The sequence below is a fragment of the Streptopelia decaocto genome (genome assembly GCF_964273445.1).
Source record: "Streptopelia decaocto genome assembly, chromosome: 12".
NCBI lineage: Eukaryota > Metazoa > Chordata > Aves > Columbiformes > Columbidae > Streptopelia > Streptopelia decaocto.
Genome location: NC_138667.1, coordinates 1198435 through 1222893, shown reverse-complemented (window position 1 = coordinate 1222893; position 24459 = coordinate 1198435). Strand labels below are relative to the sequence as shown.

The window sequence follows — 24459 nt, the reverse complement described above, 5'->3', positions numbered from 1 at the left end:
CTTTTGCTTCCTTGGCTACCAAATCCATCCCATTGAGTGGACGCCCTGACTGCATCTCCGCATACACCTCACCTGCGGCCACGGCTGGGCCGTCACGAGTTACACGGGTGCAACAGAGTTCAACCTGTTCCCAAGTCACTTTTCAATGCAATGTCACCAGAAAAGGTCAGTTAAAGGAAACTCGCTGTGTGGGGAAAATGCACTTGCTGCTCAGGAAGAAGCGAGAGACGTGCTGACTCAGCAAGGCTTGGCCCCCCGCTGACCTGTCCCCCCATGCAGCTCGTGCCTGGTCCCCACCAGCTTTGATGCATGGAATTACTTATGAACAGATTGTAGAAGAGACATATTTACTTAATAAATAAATACAAATAACATATGGCAGGTACTAGCATGTAACACAGCAATACTGGCGTTGTAAGGGAGGCTAAATGTCAAGGGCTTGGAGCTTTTGGCTGGTGCTAGTTTAGCTTAATACGCCGAGGGTGTCGGCAAGTGTTTAACCAGACCGGCACTCGGTAACGTGACTAGCGCAGTCTGAAATAGCTTGAAGGGCATATTAGAAGCTGCGTACTTAGATGGATAAATATGTTAACACAGAGTATCCAGAGAGGTTTTGCCTTAGGATGGCCAGGGACAGCAGAAGTGTGTGTTTCCCTGCTCACCGGGGTGTCCCTGGGGAGCCCCCTTGGCCCCGTTCTGGGTGCCTGCCCAGGACAGGTCTGTGGGGGTGCCAGGGACCTTGGGGGTGTTGGGGCTTTTCCCCTCAGCTCTGCAAAGCTTCGTGCAGGGCAGAAGAGCTCTGCCTTGTCTAATGTTGGTAAAGCCTTTCCTTACAGTTCAGAGCTTTAACGTTTGGCTCTGTCATACTAGCCAAAAAGAGAGAGTGAGGGAAGAGGAGGAGGCAGCAGTTGGGTTTTGGGGTTCGGGTTGTCTCTGCGCTCCTGGGCCGGCTCAGTCGGCCGAGACGGGCAGCGGGAGGAAGAGGATGGCCTTCTGGCCGTAGTGTGTCCGCGGCCCCAGCTTGCTGTTCCCGTTCTTCTTCAGACCCACAAACCAGTTCTTATCCGCGTGCTTTTTGGAGACGTACGTGTTGTAATGGTTCTCCTCGATCCTCTCAAGGAACAGGCACTCCTCGCCCAGCAGCTGCTGAAAGAGAGCCCGGGGTACCGGCAGTGAGACGGATGCGCGTTCCTGACCCAGTGACCCCGCTCGGGCGCTCCCTGGCCAGGGCGCTCTCCAGACCCACCTCGCAGAGCTTTGTGCCCTAGGACAGTTCATGTTAAAAGCGTGGAGGTAAGTAGCCTTGATTTAGTCCCCTGGGCTACTCTGCAGTAACTTGTCCATGATCTGAGCGTTTTATTCAGCAGTAACTGAGCCTGGCTTGCGCTCTGTTAAGCTGGTGCTGGCACTGGCTCCTGCTCTGGCACTAACCTGTGCGGTGGGAGCTGTGGGTTCAGAGCATGAGCATGGGAACAAACCAGCTCTTTGGTGGCGCTAAGCAGCCCGTGACCAGGATTATGTGTCACACACTTTGCTATAAATGGGACTGTTCTCAAAGACCCAGATTATTTTTGGTGGCTTTGTGCCCTACAGCTCCTGGGCACAGGGGCAGAGCTCCTACCTTGCACGGTCCTGCTGGCAGCGCGGTGCTGCGGGTGCTGCTGCCGAGGGGATGTGAAGCAGCTGCCGCTCCAGATATGAAATATAATATTTGTCAAATGTTTGAGGCAGGGTGGTAAATGGCGTCATTTGATTATTTATTTATTTCCCCCCCCCCAAAATAAATCCGGATAGAGAGTGGCCATCCAGCTACCAAAATAACAAACAGAGGCTAATTGTTGCTTGCGGTTTGCATTACTCAGCGCTACGAGATTTCCGCGAACCTCAAAGCCTCTGGTGTCCGGTCCCTCCGAGCTCCACTTACCGAGCCGTAGAGCAGCCCGGTGGGGTCCATGGCCAGGTACTGCCCGGACTGGGTGCTCCGTATGTACACCTCCCCCACGCTTTCCGCGCTGAGCTGCAGCTGAACTGCAAGGAAAAGCAAAACAACAACAAAAGTGAAAGGAAAATAGGAAAAGGAAAAAAACAATGGTTGTCAGAGATAATGTCCGAGCTGCTGGGAAAGTTTGCAGGGTATTTTTGTTCTGAAGCCTGGCTTATAAAGAGTTTGTAAGAAGCAGTACAGTGTGTAATAAAAGTGTCTCCTTGCACCCTCTCCTTCAAAGAAACCCCATAGCCATGTTCTAGGAACCAAAGACCAATTCTTTCCTTCTTTTACATCAAAGGAAGGGCAGCCTCTTGGTTAAGGCGCTGGAACGGGACACAGGAGATTGGGGTTTTAATTCTGGCTCTAATTTACAAATTTCTCATGTGGTTTTGACAAGACACTTAAGGAGTGACATATGAAGAAATATTTAAAGAGCTAAACCGGGCAGACTTCCGATGCCTGCGCTGCAGAGCCCTGTTCCGAAGCGTCCCATCCAGCAGCGCGCGTTATCTGGCGTCTCGTAGATGGGTCGTGGAGAAATAGAAAGGGCTGATCTTCATCCTAAAGATATTAATACCTCCCATAGGTAGCCATGAGGCACATATTAGATTGTCCTAGTTTGTGGTGCTGATGTGAATTTGGCACTAACGCCAGCTGTGAGCCTGCGGGCTGGGCAGGAGCGGTGGGTTTGTGGTGGTGCTGCATCGCCTCATGCAGACCGCTGGGCACGGGCTTTCCGTCCCCGTCACTGACGCTGGACCTCAGCTGGGGACTCTGGGGCAAAAAAAGCTCCTTCTTGCTCTTGCACCGTGGGAGGAGAGCGGGTCAGCGGCCGGTCGGGGTGTCTGCGCCACCTCCCTCCTCTGCTCAGCGTCCTGCACCCAACACGGCAGATTTAACCTTGCTGTTTGTCTGGTTTCTTTTTTTGCCCTGTGGGTTCCTTTTTTAAATTTCTTTGCTAATTACAGGAGTCTTGGAAAATGATTAAAACTTGGCTGAGGTTCTTGCTGAATGTGTGTATCAGGAAGAGGCAAGGGAAGAGGCCACTTGGCTGCAGAGGAGCCTGGGGAGCCGCTCTCCAGCGCTGTGTGCTCGGACAGGACCCGGCGCTGTGCCCGTGGGTTGGCAGGAAAGCTGGGTGCTGAGCAATCGGTGGCCCCGCCGACATGCACAGGGGCAGCGGCCACGGCCAGCGTGACCCGCGACAGCCAGCTCTTCCGAATGACGATTCCCATCCCTTATGCAGCTTTTTCTCTTGAGCTTGTACAGTAGAGATTTGTAACAGAAATAGTTAGGTTGGTTTGAACCAAGTATGAACAGCTGCCTTAGCTCCAGCTTCTTCCTTCTCTTTTTAATTTATTTTATCCTTTTTTTTTTTTGATGAGGCGAAAGGTAATGTTACCTTTTGGTGTGGCAGAAGCCCCTGTCCCAGTGAGATCTTTGTTGTGGTTGTTCGCATTCATTTTTGCCATTTCCTGCTCCGTAAATGGTGGTTGGTTATTAAATGGCGTGGGTGCAGATGTGCGATAACGCGCAGTCGCGGCGCTGGGAGCCGGCAGCAGCAGAGCCCGGCCCGCCTCCCGTTCCCCGTGTCCCCGGGACACGGCCCAGGAGAAGCCCAGACAGGGGGAGGAGGGAAATGAGATAAAAATGATGATACTGTCCCCAAAACTGCCTCGGAGAGAGGGGAGTGAGGGACCCACCAGCTGCTGATGGGGACATTAAGGTGTCCAGCCGCAGGGGGAGGGAGAACGGTGGGTCTGGAGGAAGAACCTCACATACAAATTATTGTGTTTTTTACAGGTCTGTACAGATATTTCCTTCCATGAAGTAGTGGGATGAAAGAGAGAAAATAAGGCTGTTTGTGGAAACGGACATGGGCTTCATCCTCAAGGGTCTACGATACCCTGGTAAGCTTTCTTTTCATTTCATGGTGCAAACTCGGTGTCCACACACAGCAGCAAAGGACACGGCGAGGGAATCCTTACGTAGGGCTGGACGGGGAGGGCTTGGAGTGAGTGACTTCTCCTTAGAGATCCTCCCTGAATCGGGGCCTGGCACCTGGCAAGGCGACGTAAGATAAAAATAGGAATTCTTGGTATTTATCTGGGACAAAATGCTCATGGCCACGGGCAGTTTGCAAAGCACCAAAGCAGTTCTAACGCAGCTGTGCATGCGGGACCCCGGCTGAGCCGTGAGCATCCCTGCGCCTCGTCCCTGCCTGGGACCTCTCTCCCTGCTGTCACCCCAGGTTTCCCCAGGTTTCTGGCTCGCTCCACGCTGGCCAGTGCTTGTCCCCGCTGTGTAAGGTGCATCCCACGGCCAAGGTCACGGTCCGGGCTGCTGCCCTTGTGCACGTGGTGCGGAGCAGCTCTGCAGCAGCTGTCGGTGCTGGGAGGCCGGGCACGGCCCCGTGGGGCAGCTCCGCTGGCACGCAGCCCTGCTGGGGGTTTCCTCTGTAAATATTTGTCCGTTCAGGTATCCGAGTTTACAAGATCATTTACAGGAGGTTCCTTTCTGGCGGAGGTTTCCAAACACGTGGCGCCAGGCCAGCAGCTGGGGAGATGCAGGTGTTGGGGCACAGCGGGTGCCCTGCCCAGGAGTGCTGCCCGCACCCCTGCCTGCCCCCTGCCCGCGCGCATGGTGTGGCTGTGGGGACCAGCGGCTGGGCTGGAAACGCTCACTCCAAGGTGTCGAGCTCGCTTTGCCAGGGGTAAAAAGCTGTGCTGTGACATGGAGGGCTTGAGGCTGGGGCTGGATTAGCACCCTGTGTCCCTGGGGATGTCACCGTGCCGCTGGCTCTGCAAACCCATGCTGAGCTCCCCAGGACACACGGGTGTCTCTGTGTCCTTCTGACTCCAGCAAAATCTCGGCTCTGGCAAAAGGTGGCAGAGCTGCCTGTTGAGCTGGTGCAACCTCTGCAGCTGCCGGCTTGTGGGTCCGGTGAGCCCCGTCCTGTCTCCCAGATCCTTTGGGTCAGGGGCCTCGTCCACCTCTCGCAGGGGGTTGAGAAGGGTTAGCGCCGGGTTTGTTCCAGGCTGCCTGCCCCGCGCTGTGTTTGTCCAGCCTTGGTGAGCTCAGCCATCCTCCAGCACTGCCGCCTTCTGCCTGAGTGCTGGGGAAGTGGCGTTTATAATTCAAACTTTGCTATAAACTGCATTTCATTAAAACAATAACAAGGAGAAAGGTTAATCTGGGGGAGAAAGCCACATGTATGCTCGTGGTTTAAAGAAAATAAAAGTGCTTTTCTTCGAATTTGTAAGGCGGACTTGGCTCCTCCCAGTACTTCTTGCTAAGCAGATAGGAGCCGGGCAGGTCCCAGTGACATTCCAGTGAATGTTCAGGATATGATGTGCCCAGAGGTTCCTGCTGGGAGCCGAGAGCTCCGCACGTGGCGGTGGGGCAGAGCGCGGCCCCGCAGGGCGCTTTGCTGCGCTGCTGGTCCAGCTCTCCCTGGGAGCTGTTCAAACTCCTCTCGAGCATTTTGGAAGTGCAAGAGCCCTAAAAGTTTTAAACTGCCCAGCCAATTCCTCGGATTTTATGTGTCTCCTCACACGGCCGTTCTCTCCTTTGTCTGAGCCGTTTGCCCGGGGGTGCTCTGCCACCCGGACAGCTGCTGTGGGCTTTGTGGTGCCAGGGCCAGGTGCTCAGCTCCATCTGATGCCTTTGCGCAGCTTGGTCAAAGCAAGAAGAGCCTCAGCACCACAGCTTGGCACTGGTCCTGTGAGCGGCTGGCAGGGAAAGAGTTCTTCATGCCTTTAGTGACATGGTCAGCTACTGAATAGGACAAACACGCACCTTTCCTTGCTCTACAGGATAATATTATGAATTTTTGACATTAAGGCTTGCCCTGCATCAGGTAGTCTGCAGTACCTTATAGGAGCATTTACAAAAACAGCACTTTTTAGTGCGTGAGTCCTGCCAGTTTCCTGGGGTAAACTTTGATGCCAATTCTGGAGAACGAACACGCTCCTAGAAAGGCAGCGGGATGTGCAAATGGTAGGACAAGTGCTGGTATCTGCTGTTCATCCAGGCAGCAGGTCCCCAGCGTCCCATGGGCTGGAGCTGCTGGCATCGCTGACGGAATGGTAACGCAAGTGCATTTCTAAAGCTCTAAGTCACAAAATAACTCTCTTTCAGCTGATTGTTGCCTCTGTTGGGCTTTTGCATCCTGCAGGCATTTAATGTGCTGCTGAGAGGGAAGTTCCCCGAAGGACTGTGTGCAGAACACACAGCTAAAACCCGCTGGCAGCTTCACCTGCGAGGATGCCCGGCTGCAGTGTTGTATTTGCACAGTCCACTGGTGTGCTGAATCTCCTAATCCAGAGCAAATGCAAAGATACCATAGAATTATGTGTGCTGACTGCCTGTGTGTAGGATGTGAGGCTGCTCCAAGCTCTTTTTCCAGCTGCCAGCTTGCTGTGTAAGCCAGCTGTGCCGCAGTTAGCACTTGGGTCCTGTATGGTCTGCCTGCCTGCAATTATGTTGATGACCAGTTTCATATTTAATGCTCTGCAGATGTAAATTGTGTATGTCCCGTGCCTCCCCAGGCTCTGCGTATAGGCTACAGGTGTGTTTGTGTGTGCTGACCCCAGGAGGAAAAGAGCCTGCTATAGAGCCCGTCTTCTCCAGCTGCCCCTTTCCTGGCTGATAAAACCATTGGAGTGCCAAAAATCCCGTTGGGTTTGCTTACTGTGCTGGTCGCTTCGGTCCCTGGTCCCGTCCACTTTCCCGTCCGGGAGGATGCGTAGGAAGTGGCCGCCGTTGCTGCAGTACAGGAGTTTGGGCTTCTTGTAGTTCCCGGGGGGCAGGTTGAACCTCTCGGTCAGGGCGGTGAAGGTGCTGATCTCCCCCTCGGCCATGGCTCGGCCTCTCCCGGCGCCCGGGCTGCAAGACACGCGGCAGCGGGTGGCAGGAGCGGTGGCACGGGCTGCGTGGCACAGGGTGCGTGGCACACGCTGCTGCCGCCGGCCTTTTAAAGGGCGGGAGGGAGCCCGGTGGTCCCGGTGCCCGGGCTGGCTGCGGGGCAGGTGATTCAGCATGATGGTGACACAGTGCCACAGCCCTACGGTGATGCTCCGTAGCGTGGGAGGTGGCGGGGGGACCGTCTCCTCACTGGCTGTAGCCGGCTGGTAGGGACTCCTTCCTTTTAATTTTATCATAGTAAATTCTGTTTTCTTTCTGCTCTCAATTGACGTACGTACTAAAATTATATGCTCAAAAAAAAGCTTGAAAAACACCCAGTGTCTGATTGGAACCCACAGGAGGCAGGAAGGGAGCCCAGGTTAATAACTCTCTCCACTATTATAACTTCCAAACATGATTATGGCTGGGTATTGCGACACGTACGGCATGCCAGATAGCAAATATTACATCACACCCTGGCACGCTGCATCTCACCTGGCCAAGGGACACACATGCTAAAGATCAGAGCAAAGGCTGGATATTGTGGGAGATGAGCAGGACAGGAGCCCATCACCACCTGGGCAGGGAGCAGGACATTTACCTGTGCACTGGTCAATAGCATATGGAAAAAAATCAATGTGAGTCTAGATTGTACCATGTTTGTGCACCCTTGCGTCTCAGGGAAAGTGTTTAAAAGGGAAAGGCAAAGCTCTGGCTGAGGCAGAGGGTGCAGCTGGACATGGGGCACCATCCCGTGAGCGTGCTCCCCCCATGGGGCGCCTGGGGCTGGGAAACGCACAGGGATTGTATGCAAACCTCATTGCTAAATGCACCATGACCCGTGTTCAAGCAGATGCTGTCCCAAAACCTGAAGGCATCATCAGACCCGTAAGAGAAAGACGCTGTGACTGTCACAAGGCGAGAACTGACACTGCAGCCGTGGGACCAGGAGGTGTCATGGGTGGGGACCAGGGTCCCACACATAACCCAGGTATGGTCCAATTTATCTGAGTGTTTCTGGCCTAGAAACTGTATTTAAAACCTCCCATATGAACATGCTGTCTTTCATATATCAAGTTCTGTAATGCTTATAGAGGAGTGGATTTATGCACAGAAAAAGGCCACCGTATAAATCTAGAAACAGGAAACAGCTTTAAATGTAGCTATATTATGGGAAGTATCATTTAGTCACTGTTTATACATATTTATAGGTTGTAAAAATGTCTGTTTAGTCCTGAGCTGTGCTACTGGTGCATTAGGACGGAGCCAGTGTCATATGGTGGGTTTGCCGTGGTACTTAAAGAGTGACCCAGGAAACATGAAGGACTGCAGCTCTTTGCTTACAAACACACGTGTGGATATGTAGATATAATCTCTAAATAATGGGCTGTAAACTCTTAAGTATGTAAATTTGCAAATGCAGCTGCAAGGAGGGGCAGCTAGTACTTCGAGTGGATCCCAAAAGCCGGCGGAAGATAAAAATGTATGAAAGTTGGACTGCAAAAGCCAAAACCATGGAAATTAAGACTCCATTGCTACTGCTGAAAATGCATCTGGCCATTCCAAGCAGCTTTGGTTCATACATAGACTTCATCCCTGACTCTCAGACGGGTACCCCGGGGGCCTCTAGCAGAACAGGGAGATTCCTTAGGAGAGGGAAACACAACCATAAAGGAAAACGTATTAATATTCCCCACCCTCCCAGGCCACGGTTTCTCTGCCAGCTGTTGATTCATGACAGCTTCTCTTTCCTCCCAACTACCAGCCCATGTTTTGCTGCTGATGGTGTTAAATCACAAATACAACAGCACAACATGGAGTCAAAATGCTGGGACATTCTATGTTAAGCTCTGCCCTTTCTCCAGAACTGTTTTGATGCTGTTGGGTGAGTCCCGTTTGCGGTACCTGGAGCGCTCCTTGGTCAGCCCCCAGCTCTGTGCTGTTCTGTGCTGGAACCTGCTTGGGTTCTTCTCTGGGTACAGTCTCCTCCCAAAATTTGTTTTTCAGTCAACAGATGGTACTTTTCTTGTCGCAGTTCAGTTTCTCATGCCCACTGGCAGCCAAGCTTTCTCTGAGCGAAAGCCTTCAGGTAATTGAACATGGTATATGAGGCGTTAGTGCTTTACCGAGTCTGAATCAAGATCAGTGGTCTTGTGTAATTTACTGGAACTAAAGCTTTTCTTGAGCCTTTATCTGAGGGTAAAGGGCACTGGGAAGTCTGCTGGGTTGACGACAGGTAGAAGGGAGGAAAAAACATCCGAAAGGCCAGAGCTCAGTGGGGATCCCAGGACGCTCCCCGTGTCACCGCAAGGTCTGCGCGTTCCAGGGCATCTATGGGCGACCTGAGCAGAGCAGCTCGACTGGAAATGGCTTCTCTATTTTCACATATTTCCCTTCAGGGTTTTTTGCTATTTTTAGAATGAATTCAGCGCTCGCCAGCTGCCTTTGACTCCACAAGACAAGCTGAATGAACACGATTTTCCACTCCCATTGTCTCTCCCTACTAAATACTATTGCTGTTCTCATACTTTTATGACCGTGGCGTTGGTACTCTACACACAGCAGCGCTCACGGCCCTACTATTATCCGTTTGGCAGGAACATGTTAGGTTTTTATGGGAATTAAAAAGCAAGAGTGAGAGAGAGAACCTGAACCAAAGACAACATACAGGGCCTTATTTTTTGGGTAGAAGCCCAACAAAATGATCAAATAGCTCAAAGCAGAACAGCAAACTCTCTCCGAGCTGACAGACACCTCCCAGGCTCTGGAAGGAGATGTCAGAGCCCCAAAGGGTCAGAAATAGCTTTCTAAAGAAGAAAAATGACTTAAAAAGAGAGTTAAAGCCTGAATGCTCTTTTTAACCAAGTCCTGCTGAACTTTGGTGGCCGGAGCACTGCAGCGTGCATGCTGCTCGCGGAGCGAGGAGAGATGTGAAATTCTGAGAAGTTTGGGTTTGCTTCCAAACTTTATCACCGACCACTGTTGCTGCAGCCAGACCAGTGGCTTTGATGTCAAATCCCAAACTCTGCGAGCTCCTGAGCCTGAGCATCTTGGGCCGGTTATTTTGGCAGTAACAGGCGAACTCTGTGTGAGCTCCAGAAGCACAGGGTGTGCTCGGGGCTGTGCAAAAGGAGTGAGATCCTTTTCCTGCCCTCCTTTAAAATCAGTGCAGACTTCACCAGCTAGGACAGGTCTCCCCTTTGCTTGCCTTACAAAGGCGGTGTTGCTGAGTTTGGCAACTCGCTCCCCACACCGTTTCTGGCCGCCCCTCCGGACACACACGGTAGCTGGAGACCACAAGGATGGAAACTTGCTGCTTGTGAGCTGGGAGACGAGCATCTTCCGCTACCATCCACAAAGCTCCATCCACCGGTCAGCCTGCCCGCGCTGCCTTCCCTTCGAGGGCTGGCGGTGCAAGGCACGGCTCACATTCCTTGGACTAGGCATCCTCTTAGGAGGACTCAATAAATCATTAGGCAAAGCCTATGATAAATATGTAATAGATCATTTTGTGCATGTCAGCAGAAAGCGTTGGCTTGTTTCTAGTTGGTGTTTATGCCAAGATGATTTTATCTCTAGCAATATGATTAACTGCTTAGTGGAATATTTATCAGTCAGGTTTTACCCTTTGTGAGTGGAATATGTGGTATAAAGTGTAACCAAACCAGCAGAAATTCATTTAACTAATCCTGCTGTCATCATCTCCTGCTCTCCCCGGACCTGGAGGCGGTCGCTGGGGTTGTGTCACACGGGACCTGCGCTGGGTAACACAGGCAGGAGGGCAAGTGTGAAACCTTTAGCAATTGACGGAGTTTCATGAATGGCAAGTGAGTGAGTTCTTTGCTGAAAGGAGGCTGATGACAAACACCAGGAGCATCGTGGAAAACACAGAATGAGAGCAGGTTGCATCCTGGCTTTGGCCATTTTCTGGTTTAGCTCCTGTCTCTGCAGAGCAGAGGGGCTGTGGGGATGCGTGTGTGTCTCGGGATAGAACCGTGCAGGTGAGGACCCGCTGTGCAGGGCCCAGCTGAACCTGCCAGCAGCTGCACGTTTTGCTCCAAAGCCGCGTGTGCCTTCTGTGTGGCTTTGACGCTGGGACATCCCAGCTGCGTCTTTCAGCTGGGACATCCAGTGCAACATCTCAGCAAACTGGTGGCATCCGTGGGGAGACAGGAATACAAGGTGATGATCTGCTTTCTAATTATCTTCCAGCCTCTCCCACCTCCCCACCCACAGCCTTTTGCAATCTGGTGATTAACTTAATTACAGTTCCAGCTCCAGGAGCTGATCCAGCCCAAGAGCAGGAGCTTTGCCAGGAGGGTCTTGCTCCATGTGTCCTGTCTGGGTTCAGACCAAGACCACAGAGACGTCCACGAGCAACGCTGGCTGCAGGAGCAAATCCCATTGCCTCATGTGGGGGATTGAAGCGCTAACTGCCAGTGCAAGCCAGATGCGTGGGACCCGCTGCATGGAAAGAAAACCCTGGATGGAGAAGCACAAAGCTCAGTCTTTCCAGCGAAGGATGGGGTGGCTGACGTGTTGCACCCAGAGCGTCCTTTGGGCTTTGCAGTGAGAGGTAATGCAATTGCCTGATTATTGGGGGGAGGCCGGGGTGGCTGCTGCTGCCCTGCCTGCTCCCTGTCTCCCTTCCTCCTGGCCTTTACTTTAAGGCACCGTTGACAGTGTGACTGGTCTGTCCGGCGCAGGCGGATGCTGTCATTGCAGCGCGCTCAGCGCTGGAGCAGCGGCTCCACCCTGGGGACCAGGTCTGAGTGAGGACCATGGGGCCAGGGCCGCCCTGTCACCGCTGTGCTGGTGCTGGCCAGGGGTGACAGCGGGAGCAGCCGGGGGCCCAGCTGCACCCCAGGGCATTCGCTGTGGGCACCTCTAGCTCTCCTGCCCCAGTAGCACTGTCACAGGCACCCTGGTTACAAAAGGCAATTAGTGGAGTAACACCTTCCCTTCTGAGACAGCCCGCCCTGCTGGGCTCTCACGAGTGCCTTTACCCTTGCAGGCTCACACTGAGACCAATGTAAAGCATTGTCCCTTCTCCTGTGCTCCATAAAGCATTAGCCCTTCTCCTGTGCTCTATAAAGCGTCGTCCCTTCTCCTGCACTTTGTGAAGCATTGTCCCTTCTCCTGTGCTCCATAAAGCATTGTCCCTTCCATGCTTTGCTGCTGCACTGCTCCCTGGCACCTCACTCATGCAGACAGAGATGTGTCGGCACACAGGACCAGCTGGGAGCAGCCACTAACACAAGACACGAGTTACTCAGTCCTCATGGTCTCATCTCTGGTGCCCCAGGAGGATGGCTCTGGGCTGCTGAGGCTGCTGAGGACCCAGGGAGGATGCGCCAGGTGCAGGTACCTTGTTTTGGGTGTTTGCGGTGGGGCAGCGGGTGGTTCAGTGCAGGGCTCTGTGCCTCCCTCCTCCGTGGGTCTGTGCGTGATTTGCTTCCCAGGGGAAAAGCATCTGGAGGGAGTGGAAACCACAAGGGATGCTGTAAAAACTGATTGCTTGAGGCAGGTGGAAATGTTTTGTGGTAACACAGGAAACCCTCGGGGCAGGGGACACTTCACCTGGCTTGCAAATGTCACTGTCTGCCCTGCCACCCACCCCCGGTGTTGCCGCAGGACATCAGACCACAGAGCTGGAGCGCCTGGGCTGTCTGAGCTCCTGCCCCGTGTGCCCACAGACGGACAGACAGATGGACAGACAGCAGTGCCAGCTGCCACCACTCCTGGCCGCGGGCAGGGTTCTCATGGCTTGTGTTTCTGCTCTGTTGTGGGTGCTCCTGTCCAGCTCTCCTCCCTTCCCACTTGGAGCGTTTCACTACGGGAGATGCAAGCGCATGGCTGGTTGTGCTGGGGAGCTGCTCCGTCTCAGGCCAGCCCTGCCCCGTCAAACGCGCGGCTGACCCCAAATGACAGACTCTAGCCCCAGAATTTCACCCTATGCAATGCTTTTATGCCAAGGGGCTGGGCTGGTTCTCCTGTTGTACCACATCCCGTCTGAGCCTGCTGGTCCCACCCAAGCACAACCCCCGTGCTGGTGGCCCCTGCTCAGGTCCCTGCTCCTCTTCCTCACCCTCGAGCTCTCCCCAGTGCCCCAGCACTCAGACAGGTCTGAAATCTCCGGGTGCTGTTGCTAATAAGGCATGAGGCTTGAATTAGGAGTGAAAAGCAGGGATTTTCATGTGGTGTCAGATGCAATGCTTCCTGCAGCTGTGCCCTCTGAAGGGTGGCCAAGCTCCAATCAAGGCCTGGCTCAGGCTTCAAAACTGGGATTTAGGTTGGGTTCAGGCTTTATACCATGTCCTTCCCCAAAGAAGCAGAGGATGCTGGAATTGAGGGTTTTATCTCCAGGCCAAGTGAAACCCCACATCCATCCTCGCGGTTAACCATCAGTAGACACACCACCCCTCAGAAATCAAGCTTCCTCCAGCATAGTTTCGGTCTCGGTCATTCCAAGGAAAATCACTTAGGTTCACCATAAGCTCAGCAGTGATTCACTATGTTGAAAGTGTGCAGGGAGTTAATTCTGTTCATTATGAAATATTTGTATAAGGACTATGTAGCTTGTCTTGTTAAATTCTAAGAAAAACTGGCTGGAAGAATTCTGTGCTTAATTCTGCTGTTTGGTATCTTATTTTAAATCTAGTGACTAGTAGCTACAGATGCTAATGCCTGTGTTTTTTTGCTTTGAGTTGCCTAAGTAAACAGCTTGGGTTGTGTTTTCCTGTGCACACTCTTGCTCAATAACTTAAAAATGTGACAAAAGCTTGAGATAATAACTGCTATTACCAGGAAAATCCTCCAATAAATAATAATTTTCTTATCTGCATGACTTTATGGCTGGAGAAAACGCCTTACAGTGCGAAACCGCAGTGCATGAGAGCGCACAAGAGTTTCCATCGGAAGATCAGAGCAAGGCAAGCTCAAGGCTGAATCTGGTTAAGTGCAGATTAGAGGGTCAGCAAAAAAACCCAGAATCAGTAGCCATGGATAACTATCCACTGGGGTAACGAGTGAGAGCGGCCGAGCATCTCCACCTCTTGCTGCGTGTAGAGCTCCTGCTTTGACCCACGGGCTCTAGACAAAAATTAGGGGGTTCCCAGTCGAAGGCAGTGGGTGGTTCGGGAGGCCCAGGGACACTGGACTGTCCGTTTGTCATCCTCACTTCCAGCCTAGAAAGGAGCTTGAATCATGCACTGGGATGTGTCAGACTTTGGTAGAAGATACAGCCCTAATTCTGGTCCCCATGTCCCAGACAGGGATGTACCGAGGCACCTGTGCCCATAAAGACGTGGGCACCAGTTTGGTCCTTGCCGTGACATCAGTGCCGCAGGCGGCGTGACCGCAGGCTGGGGTCAGCGGGCAGGTGGCCGCTCTGCGCCGTCCAAGGAAAACAGCGCCGGCCTCGGCTGCTGCCGCCAGTTTCCATAACAGCACCCACGGAGGCCAGGAGAGGTTTGTTTTGTAAGGCTCTTCTACCCTTTCTCATCCCTGTAAACAACAAACCACCATAAAAAGCACATTGCAGGAGAGAAGGCTGCAATTTTAACTACCTGATGGAACTCGGCTGCTGTACCAGCGCGCTTGGCAGAGCCCCGTCCGCAAAGGTGACACCCACGCCGTTTTATTTCCAGCTCCCGAGTGGGCAGGCTGGAGACAGCGATGTTTGTCGTGCCCGGTGTTTCCGCAGCCGGTTTAGGGGAAAGCCGCGGGTCAGGCTGGCCCACAGGCTGCAGCCCAGGATGCAGCAGTGATAGGAGGCAGAAAGATGCCCAAACTGAACTGAAAAACTTTGGGACAACCAAGGCAGCCCCGCAGCTCCCGCAGGATGCGAGCATTGCTGTCCCAGCGCCAGGAGCAGGCTGCAGTGCTGGGGCTCCTCAGGGACTTTGAATGCCAATGTTAATGTTTCACATGTTACGGAGCGTCTCTGTCCCCGTGCAATATATAAGATGCTTGTCCTAGCTTGGCCAAATTTTTTTAAAATTACATAAAGGCATGCTGGCATATGCAGCTTTCCCCTTTGAGACTGGCTGGTCCTAGGGCACAAACATCCCCTATTTGCAGCGTAGGAAAGGGCTGATCCAAACTGCGCTCGCACAATCACATCCCCCCAAACACGCGCTGCTGCCAGCTGGCAGCGCCGCTGCGGTTCCTGTGGCACCCGTGGCAATGGCATCTGCGCCGGGTTCGGTGGGAGCTACAAAACCCACACTGGTAGTTTAGGAGTCAGTAAACTCTTCCCATCAGTCGGAAGCTGTTTAGAACACCACGCAGCAAAGGGAATATTAAGGAAGGGGAAGGGAGGGTGTCTTACTCGCTGTTAAATACTTGTATTTTATGTGCAAGCTTTGACCTGCAGTTGAAACTCAAATATGAAGGGAGGTGGAAATTCCAGTGGAAAATGTACCCAACTGATTACTATTCTGCTGTGTAACATGAGCATGCCCTGTATGGATGTGCAGCTGTTAGAGAATTAATGAGTGACCTCTCCGGGAAAAGACTCCCCAGAGGGGGTGCAGGGCAGGGCAGCGCGGGCTGGGGGGTTGGAAATGTGCGGGGGGGACAGGGTGGCCCATCTCTGCTCGGGCGGTGCAGGGATGCAGAACGTCACCTGTGCCCATGGCCGCGTGTGTGTGACTGTCCCGGGCAGCGTGTGGCCGGGGAGATGGGCAGAAAGTGGCCAGGTTGTCCGGCACTGAGCTCCAGCAATCGGCATAATTTTCAGGGGGCTTTATGGCATGCAGAGTGTCTCTGGTATAAGGGAGCAGCCTGGATCTGGAGTTCATCCTCTGCTGCACAGACTGGGATTTGTCGCGGTAAAGATCTCCCCCTCCTGTCTGCCCGGGCAGCGCAGGATGGAGAAAACACTGAAATCGCTCACTCAGAGCTCCTGCTCCTGTTCTGTGACCCCGTGCAGATCAGACAGGCTCGGTGTGCACTTCGGGAGCCACCCCAAGCAAGGGAGGGTGACCTGGACACTGGGATGTGGGCTGGGCAAGCTGCCTGCCCGGCTGCGAGCCCTGGCCTGGGGGTGCCGGGCAGGAACCCGTAAGGGCCACCGTGCACGTGGCCTGGGCCACCACGGGGCTGGGCTCCACCTCGGGGGGGTCGGTGCCTCTGGCAGGTCCCGAGGGGGCACAGAGCACTGGCTTGCAGTGCCAGGGGAGATTGTCCGTGCGGACGGGTGGAGGAGCAGGAGATGTGAGCTTGGCGAGGAAGGGCACAGGCAACGCTGGGCACCAGCAGCGCAGGGGGTGCCCGAGGACACCTCTGGAGGAGAAGCTGTCCAGCCATGGGCTGTGGTGGCGCCTTGGGAAGGGCAGCGGTGGGAGCTGCTCGGGGAGGTGCTGCTGGCGAGCACGGGCTTGCAGCAGAAATAAGGTCCCTGCACGGGCAAGGGCTGGCAGGGCTCGTCTGGAGGTGGGACAGGCGGATTTACCAATCCAGAGACGTGGGAAGAAAAGACCTGAGGTCAAGGCTGACGGCCAGATTTTGACTTTTGAAGCACAGATCTAAATTAAGAGCCAGAAGCAAGGACAGACTTTGTGAGCACACAAAGTAATGAGTCATTTATGAACTGTGTGTCTAGACTGTTGTGGGCAAAGTGCAAATCTTTGGGAGGACGACTCGGAGAGGGCAACAGCGCTCTGAGTCTGAAGGGGACGAAAGGGTTTTGGACGTCACCCTGTGAGTCAGCGGTGTGGGAGCAGGGCTGGGCTGGCACCCGGGCACAGCACCCAGCCCGGCTCCTGCGCCCTGCACAGCGGGGCACGCACAAAGCCCGTTTCTGCCTCTGTCCTTGTCCCGAGGGTCAGCGCTCAGGTTTGGATGCCTCGGGGTTGGAAAATGCCCAGACGGCAGGCACCCCGGTGGGGGAACGCACAAACAGAAGGGGAAAGGGGGCTTCGTGAAATTCACTTTTGAGTTAGTTCAGACCCAGAAGAGTGGGGTTCATTACCTTATTAAAACAAAGTTTAGACTTCAAGCTGGATCATGGAGGCGTGTTAGGATGCTGTGCTGGGGTTAATAGAATAATATTTACCCCTGGCTGTGTATTAGCTATTCTTCAAAGGAATTCATAAATATTAACCCTAGCGCTCTTTGGGGGCCTGTGTCAGCCTTTATCTGCCTCACTGAGCAGCTGGGGAAATGAAGCGGTTTTGTCACGCTCTTTCCCTTAGTGTGCGAGCAGGCTTTTAGAAAGAAAAGAAGGGCTGGTGGCGGGCAGAGTTTTGTTACCATCAGATGCCAGGTACCCCACAGCGGGCCCACCTGCTCTCCTGGCCGAAGCCCATCACTGCCTCCCACCCCGAGACCCCGTCCCCGTGCCACCCCGTGCCACCCCATGTCACCCCGCACCACCCCGTGCCACCCCGTGCCACCCGCCGTGTGAAACACTGCACGCTTGCAGCCCTTAGAGCACATAAAATCTGCAAGTCACTGATGGCTTCTGCAACCACTCTGCAAGGTCCCGGCGTCTGCTTTTGTTCTCCACCAGCACTAAAGCAACAGACACTGGTGTTGAAAACAAGGCAAAAAATAGTAACTGCCATTACTGAGAAATACTGAGTCAGGCATCCTTAACAAACGGGGAGCGAGAGGGAGGATTACTGCATTCACCAGGGCCACACCATGACAAAGCAATAGGCCCTCTCTCCTGCTGAAATGGTTTTCAACAAATTCTTCTGCAAAGGCATTTCTATTGTGAGCGGTTTGAAAGGCAAAGCCAGGCCTTCAGCCCAAACAGCTCATCACTTACAGTTCTGCAGTGGCAGACAATGTATACAGGATATCTGAAAATGCCCCCAAAGCATGGCCATTGCCCACCGTGGTCAGGAGGGGGATGCGTCGGCACCCGGGGTCAGCCGCGCAGAGCAGCTTCGCCGGACACCTCCCTGGGGTAGATGTTCTCATTTAGGGAATATTTGCTCAAAGGGTTTTGTGAGATGCAAGTGCTAGCATACTACGTGTCCCAGGGCCCGGGCTGTGGTCTCTCTCTTGCAATCTCATAGATAAATAGATTGGGTATGAGGAACAATTTCTTCCTAGAAAGGGCTGTCAGTCATTGGAACAGGCTGCCCAGGGCAGTGCTGGAGTCACCATCCCTGGAGGGTTGGACAGACGGAGAGGAGGTTCTCAGGATATGGGGCAGGGACAGGGGTGAGTTAATGGTTGGACTTGGTGATCTTGAGGATATTTTCCCACCAAGATGTTTCTGTGGTACTGAATATCCCCAGCAGTTTAAACACCACAGGACGAGGCTGACACCCCCACGCCGATGGGGATCTCCAGGGCTCAGGGCACCGCAGCCGCCTGCCCGTGGCTCGTCCCGCTCCCACGGCCTCTCATGATGGATTGCACACTGAAACAGTGCCAGGCTCCGGGAGGCAGCAGCTCTTGTTTGATAATCTTATTTCCTGCTAAGCCGCAGTCAAAAGCTAATAGGAGTTTCGGTAATACGCATATGCTCCCATGCATTTGTTTCCCCAGCCCCCTCAGCTCCCAGCAGCGTGCATGGATGTGGCTTAGAAAAGTCTGTCTGAATTGTACCGGTGTGTGCAAGTCCACTGTTCTGCTAAGGGCAAAACAACCCCAAGCTTGGTATATCGGGCTCTTGAAGGGCTGCTTGCAGTTGACTTTGTAGCTGTGGATGTGGAGAAGGTGCTTCTTCACCTCTCCTCCACCTAAATCATCATGAGATGTTTGCTGGGAGAGCTGGGGTCCATGGGCAGGGGCAGGACACAGAGCGGGTCTGCTGGCCACAGGAGGAGATCTTGTATGTACCCAAGCATGCAACCATTGTAACCAGAGCCTGGCAACGATCTCAGCTGGAGCCTGCAGGACATGGGACACGAGACACGGAACATTACAGCAGCTCCCCAGGATGCACAGAGCACCGATTGCCCTCCTCAGGGACACACTGCTCCTCAAAGCCTGTGCCGAGTGCCTGAGAGCGGCCGGGCTGCAGCCCAGCGTGGTGCGAGCTGCCTGCGGACAGCAGGGCTGGCGGCCGGGCGGGCGCCCCCGCAGCGCCGGCCACACGGGCAGCGGGCGCCACTCCTGGCCCCACAAAACTCTGCATCCGCTTCCCATGGCAAACACCAGAAAATTGTATCTGTCCTGTATGGAGGAAAATCACCCAGCACCTGCCAACCCTGCGAGTTTGGCAAATTGAGGCAAATATTTACAGACAAAAAAAGACTCAAGAGGAAGAGCCAGGACTGACCAGTGCCAGGCAGAGTGAGTAAGAAATAACCATCCCCATCCCCGCGGTCGCGCAGGGCTGAGGGGAGGGCAGTGGAGCACCAGTGATGGGTTTGCTGCAGGGGTGCTGAGGGCTGACCCGGCACCCTCGCAAGCAGCACCCACAGCAAAGCTCCTCCTGAGGGTGGTTGTGGGTGCCCTGAGAGGGGACGCAGCCCTGCAAAGGCTGCACCAGATCCGGACCGACTCAATCACCAGCTAGCAATCACTATACCCTTAAAAGAAAAATCAGTGATTGCTTCCTCATTGAAAAGTTACGACTTTCTTTCTCTAATTAGTACCCTAAAGCTAGGCTTGCTTCCTGCTGAAATGTGTGTGCTTGCGGTTCGGGACTGCAATGTCTCTTACAATCCTCCTGCATGCCTCCTCCTCCCGACTGCGGCTCGCAGAAATATGGGCTGGCTGAGAGATGGATGGAAGCATTTGTGGTTTGGTTGGGTTCCTGCGCCAATTAAGGGCCACATCCAGCACCTGGGAGCTGGTGAAAACTGCAGCCGGCTCCTGTTGGAGGCTGATTTCTGCAGGGAAGGGGCAGCGGTGCTTCCGAAATGACCCCGGGAGCTTTCCCTGCGACAGGCAGACACGGCCCCAGCGGCAGGAGAACCGCGGGCGCGGGGGGCTGGGAAAGGTCCTTCCTAACTGCTGAGTTCTGATAGTTTTTAAATTTCTGACTTGATCTCAGAGAAAACAAATTTAAGAAGGTGCTGGAAATTCTGGTTTTGGTCTCGTCCATGAGTGCATCATTGGAAGCACATTGAAATAAGAGGAAAGAGACTGGAATAAAACCGCTGCGTCTATTATCTTTATGGGCCTTGTGACTTAGCCCTAACTCCTCATTACTACTACGCTCTGAGCTGCTAACTGCTATCTGAGCCAAACCAAAGATGCCAAATATAAAGCCAAATTGCTGCGAGCTCTAATTGCCGCGCTGGGCGGGTGCAGGTGCTGTGCGCGCCGAGCCCCCGCGCGGCCCCACCGCTCCCCGTCCGCCCCCTCAGCGTCTCTGCTTGGTCGTGCCATTTAGCAAAGGGGAAAGCTCTGAGCAAGCGGACACAGGGGGACACAGAGGGAACAGCTGTGCCTGGGGACAGGGGCCCTGGGCACCGTGGGGCTGGAGGAGCAGCAGACAGGAGCTGAGCCACACAGCTGATGGGGAATAAAGGGGAAGGAGCTGCAGCCAGCTGCATGATGAGCTGCCTGGGTTGGGAGGAAGATCAAGGTCTCAGGAGTGGGAGGAAGGCCAAAGTCATTTGGGGAGCTTGAGAGGGAAAGTCTTATCCCCTGGGCTGGGGTGGAGCTGGGAAGGAAAGTTTATCCAAAGGGCTTGCAAAGCTCTGGGTCTGCCTGGAGACCTCAGTGGACCCGAACTCTCCAGCCCTAACCCGAAGTGCGTGTTCTGAGCGTCGCGGAGGAAGCGGGGCTGACCCGGTGCTGCACGGAGAACAATTGGACATTGTACTGCCTTATCGCCACCGAGCCCAGGCCTGCCCTGAGAACCAATTAAACTTTACACCCCTGTTTGTGCAGATCTTCCCGTACGTCTCACGCACTCTCCAAGGCAATTGCCGCAGGGGTTGAGCGGCGCCTGGGCTCCCCGTCACCACCGTTCACAGCCCATCTCCTGGCCCGTGCGTCAGGTCCAGGAGCCACTGGGGTGCTGGGGTGCTCGCACCCCGCTTGGGCTGGAGCTGGGGGTGAACCCAGGAGCAGGGGGTGGCGAGGGGATGCTCCCACCATGGCAGCCACCCTGAGGGCTGCTGGTGGGGTGCACTGGGGGGTACTGGTACCGCTGGGGGTGGCGGCTCCTGAGTGTGACCTTGAGGCACCTTAGACATGCCACCCACACGGTAGCAGCACCCTGGGGGTGTGGGTCGCACCCAGTGCTTGGCTCCAGAAATGCAAGAGGTCCATGCTGGAGACGGGGTGCTGAGCAGCTCGGGGTGCGTTTGTGCAACCGGCACAGGCACGGCGCGGGTGTCACCGGGTGTCCAGCCAGGAAACCAGGCAAGCCGCACAAAAGGGATTTGTCCCACCTTGCCTCCATCTTGTCTCGTTCTATCATCACTCGTAGTCATTTTCTTTTTACCTCCCCCATCAGCATTTCCCAGGGTGGATCCTGACCCTTCCCTGCTGGCTTGGGTGGCGCTGACTGAAACCACCTGTCCCAAATGCTGCTGGGACCTGGGGACACCAGAGCAGCCCAGGGAGCCGCAGCTCCCGAGGAGGAGGTGAAGCTCAGTGCTTACCCCTTGGGGCAGGAGACGGTCAGAGGGACCAGAGCCTGGGTATGTACAGTTACTTCTAGTAAGCTGTGAATTTATAAAATCTTATGCAAATTGCAAGTAAAAGATTATTTTTCAGCAGGAATTGCACGTTTGGCTCGCGCAGACCCCGGGATTTTTTTTTTTTTTGCATTAAAAATGAACCATTTTATAGTGCTGTGTCACTTCAACAAGCTTCCTTTTTTATGGTTCAAATATTGTGGTTTGCAATTTAAATGTTTTTTCTTACTTGAATTCAAATTCAGAGCTGGGCTTCTGACCTAGAGCTTTACGTTAATTTGCAGTAATTTTGAGACCGCGATTTGAAATGACAGCCCCGTTTCCCGAACCCTTCCTCTCTGCCCGAGGCAGCACAGGCACCTGCAGGGTTTGGGTTTTTTTGGCAAAGTCGGGTGGGGAGCAGCACTCCCCAAAATCCTGCATCTGTTCCCAGGAGGGGGATCCTGCCTCCTCTCCCCGCCCCAGCCCCGCTCTGCGCCCCACCACTCCCCCTGTGGCCCCCGCGGGGTCCGAGCATCCTGCGGTACCGGGGGTTCAGCCCTTCCCGCCGCCATCGCCCCGGGGCGCGTCCCCCCCGCCCGCGGCGGCCCCGGCACCTACCGCGGGCTGCGCGTCCTCCGGCGGCGGCTCGGCCGTGTCGAGCGAGGGCAGAGCAGGAACAGAATAACGATAACGGGGAAAAAACCAAAGAGCAGCTGCTGCTGAGAAGCGGCCGCTCGGCGGCGGGCGGATGCGGGGCAGGGGCGGCGGGGCCGGGCACCTGCCGGGCGGGAGCGGCTGCTCCGGGCGGCACCGGCGGCTCAGCCCCGGGGCGGGGGCTGGCGGGACCGTCCCCTCCCCTCGCCGCGGAGCCGGGCGGACAACACCCCCAGCCAGCGGGATTTCTCTTGCTGCCGCTGCTCCTTCGTTTTGTGCAAGTCGCGGGTATTTCTGTGCTCTCCTGGGAAGGTGATAAACCCCCCCGGTCCCTGTCAGTTCCCGGGGATGGGGGTCTGTGCCCTTCCCTTGGGGCAGCCGGGGTGAAGGGGCTGGGGCAGGCGGCTGTCACTGTCACTGTCACTGGGCTTTGCCGAGCACATCGGTGTCAACCCCAGCACCGCGCTTCAGGCTGGGAAGAGCTTGGCCTTAAAAGCCAAAGCACTCTCAAGAGTCGCTGTCAGTGTGCCAAAATACGGCTCCATCTCCCCGAGGATGGGGCTGCCTTGCTGCAATGTGTGCCCGGAGCGCCAGCTCTGCGCCGGGGGCTCAGGGTGCAGGCTGCGCGGTGTGCGGGGGCTGCGCGGTGTGCGGGGGCTGCGCGGTGTGCGGGGGCTGCGTGGTGTGCGGGGGCTGCGCGGTGTGCGGGGGCTGCGTGGTGTGTGGGGGCTGCACGGTGTGCGGGGGCTGCGCGGTGTGCGGGGGCTGCACGGTGTGTGGGGGCTGCACGGTGTGTGGGGGCTGCGCGGTGTGCGGGGGCTGCGCGGTGTGTGGGGGCTGCGCGGTGTGCGGGGCTGCGGGTTGCACGTTAGCTGCCTGCAGCATCGAAGAAGCAAGTGCGATGACTTCATAGCTTGGCCTGCCTCCACAAGCGCTTTGATGTGGCATTTAAGTTGTGTTATCTAAGGCTTGCTTAGAATAAATAAGCTTTTAGCCCTGGCTCACATGGAGCCTGTATATTTAGACAGGCAGTCTGGACTGCAAGTATACCGAGCCCAGATGTTTTGACAAAAACATATTCTAGTTGACTGCGGTTTAGCAGCTAGTGGGGATGGCTCCTAATGCACCCCACAGCACAGGTGGTGTCGTGCTGCCCTGCACCGGGAGCCAGTGGGGACGGGGTCACTGGTGGGGACGGGGGTCACTGGTGGGGATGGGGGTCACTGGTGGGGATGGGGTCACTGGTGGGGAAGGGGGTCACTGGTGGGGATGGGGTCACTGGTGGGAACATGAGTCACTGGTGGGGATGGGGTCACTGGTGGGGATGGGGTCACTGGTGGGGACGGGGGTCAGTGCCCCCACAGCCAGCTCTGCCTCCTCCTGCGCTCCCTGCCCAGCAAACCGCTGCTGCAGCAGGTGCCTGTGTCACCTCCCAGGCTCCCAGGGTGGCTTTCAATGGCTGGCTCCTGCTCTTTCCTGCGCTGAGGAACCTTGCAGCCTTGAACATCCGTGGGCCTCCTCGGCTATGAGTCCCATAATTAATATACGCTTCTTGGGTTGTTTGGAAGTGCAGTGAATAATTAACCATAGAGCTGCTCCTTTCCCCCTCAAACCATCATCACACAGCAGAGACAGTTTACGCAAGATTTTCTGCAAGTTTGGTTTAAAATGAGACCCACGAGATCCCCCAGATCCCAGGCTTTGGTTTTGTCGCTCTCCTTGGGGCTGTACCGCTGAAACCACCCAGCAAGTGCCACTCAGGCCAGTCCAGGCTGGGGACAGCACTGAAGTGGAATGTCCCCCCATCCTGCCCCGCTGCCAGCTCCAGGGAGAGGGAAAGGAAACCCCGGCTGCTCCCCCAGCGACACACACCCAGCCGAGCCTCAAACTTGGCCAGGAGCTGAGGAACGCGCATTGCAGACCGTTTGGGAAGGGGTTGCAAACCCCCCGTGAGGCTGCAGCTCCGCAGGATTCCAAGCCTGGGGGAGCACCGGGGGATGCTGGAGGGGAAAGTCGCCTGCGGGGCTGGGATGCGCAGGGCTGGGTGGTGATGGCAGCAGCACCATGGGGGCAACTGGGAGGCAGCGCTGCTGAGCCGCCCTGTGAGCTGCCCGTGGTCACCCGGCCCCTCGCCCCCTCTCTGGGCAGCAGTGCCTGCAGCGCCGCACGCCCGCCCCGCGCACCCCCGCAGCACTCACGAGCAGCTCCGCAGCCGGGCAGCGTCCCTCAGGCGGGCTCAGGCATCGGGGCTGTGCCGGATCCAGGCAAGCGCTGGCATGTGCCGGCGGGCACCGCGGTGCACCGGCACCCGAGCGGCCCCGTGGCTGGCAGCGCGGCCCGGCGCTCTGCACCCGCATGGGACAAGGA

At 55.3% G+C, this 24459-nt stretch overlaps 1 protein-coding gene across 2 annotated transcripts; it reads right to left on the bottom strand.

Moving 5' to 3' along the window:
* Positions 1 to 330: 330 nt before the first annotated feature.
* FGF1 (fibroblast growth factor 1) lies at positions 331 to 24459 on the bottom strand. 2 transcript variants are annotated; one of them, XM_082063688.1, is made up of 4 exons: positions 24291 to 24459; positions 6681 to 6874; positions 1925 to 2028; positions 331 to 1146 (listed from the first exon to the last, which is right to left on the bottom strand). In XM_082063688.1, the coding sequence occupies exons 2-4, from the start codon at positions 6847 to 6849 to the stop codon at positions 952 to 954; spliced, it is 468 nt and encodes a 155-aa protein (XP_081919814.1). In that variant the 5' UTR covers positions 6850 to 6874; positions 24291 to 24459; the 3' UTR covers positions 331 to 951. The 2 variants fall into 2 exon arrangements, with proteins under 2 accessions (XP_081919814.1, XP_081919815.1); XM_082063689.1 differs by having other exon boundaries at positions 331 to 1143.

Coding starts and splice junctions, on each gene's coding strand:
- FGF1 (XM_082063688.1), bottom strand. CDS start 6,849: ATGGCCGAGGGGGAGATCAGCACCTTCACCGCCCTGACCGAGAGGTTC. Junction 2,029..6,680: donor GGACCGAAGCGACCAGCACA/GTAAGCAAACCC, acceptor TTTTCCTTGCAG/TTCAGCTGCAGCTCAGCGCG. Junction 1,147..1,924: donor CCGGGCTGCTCTACGGCTCG/GTAAGTGGAGCT, acceptor GCTCTCTTTCAG/CAGCTGCTGGGCGAGGAGTG.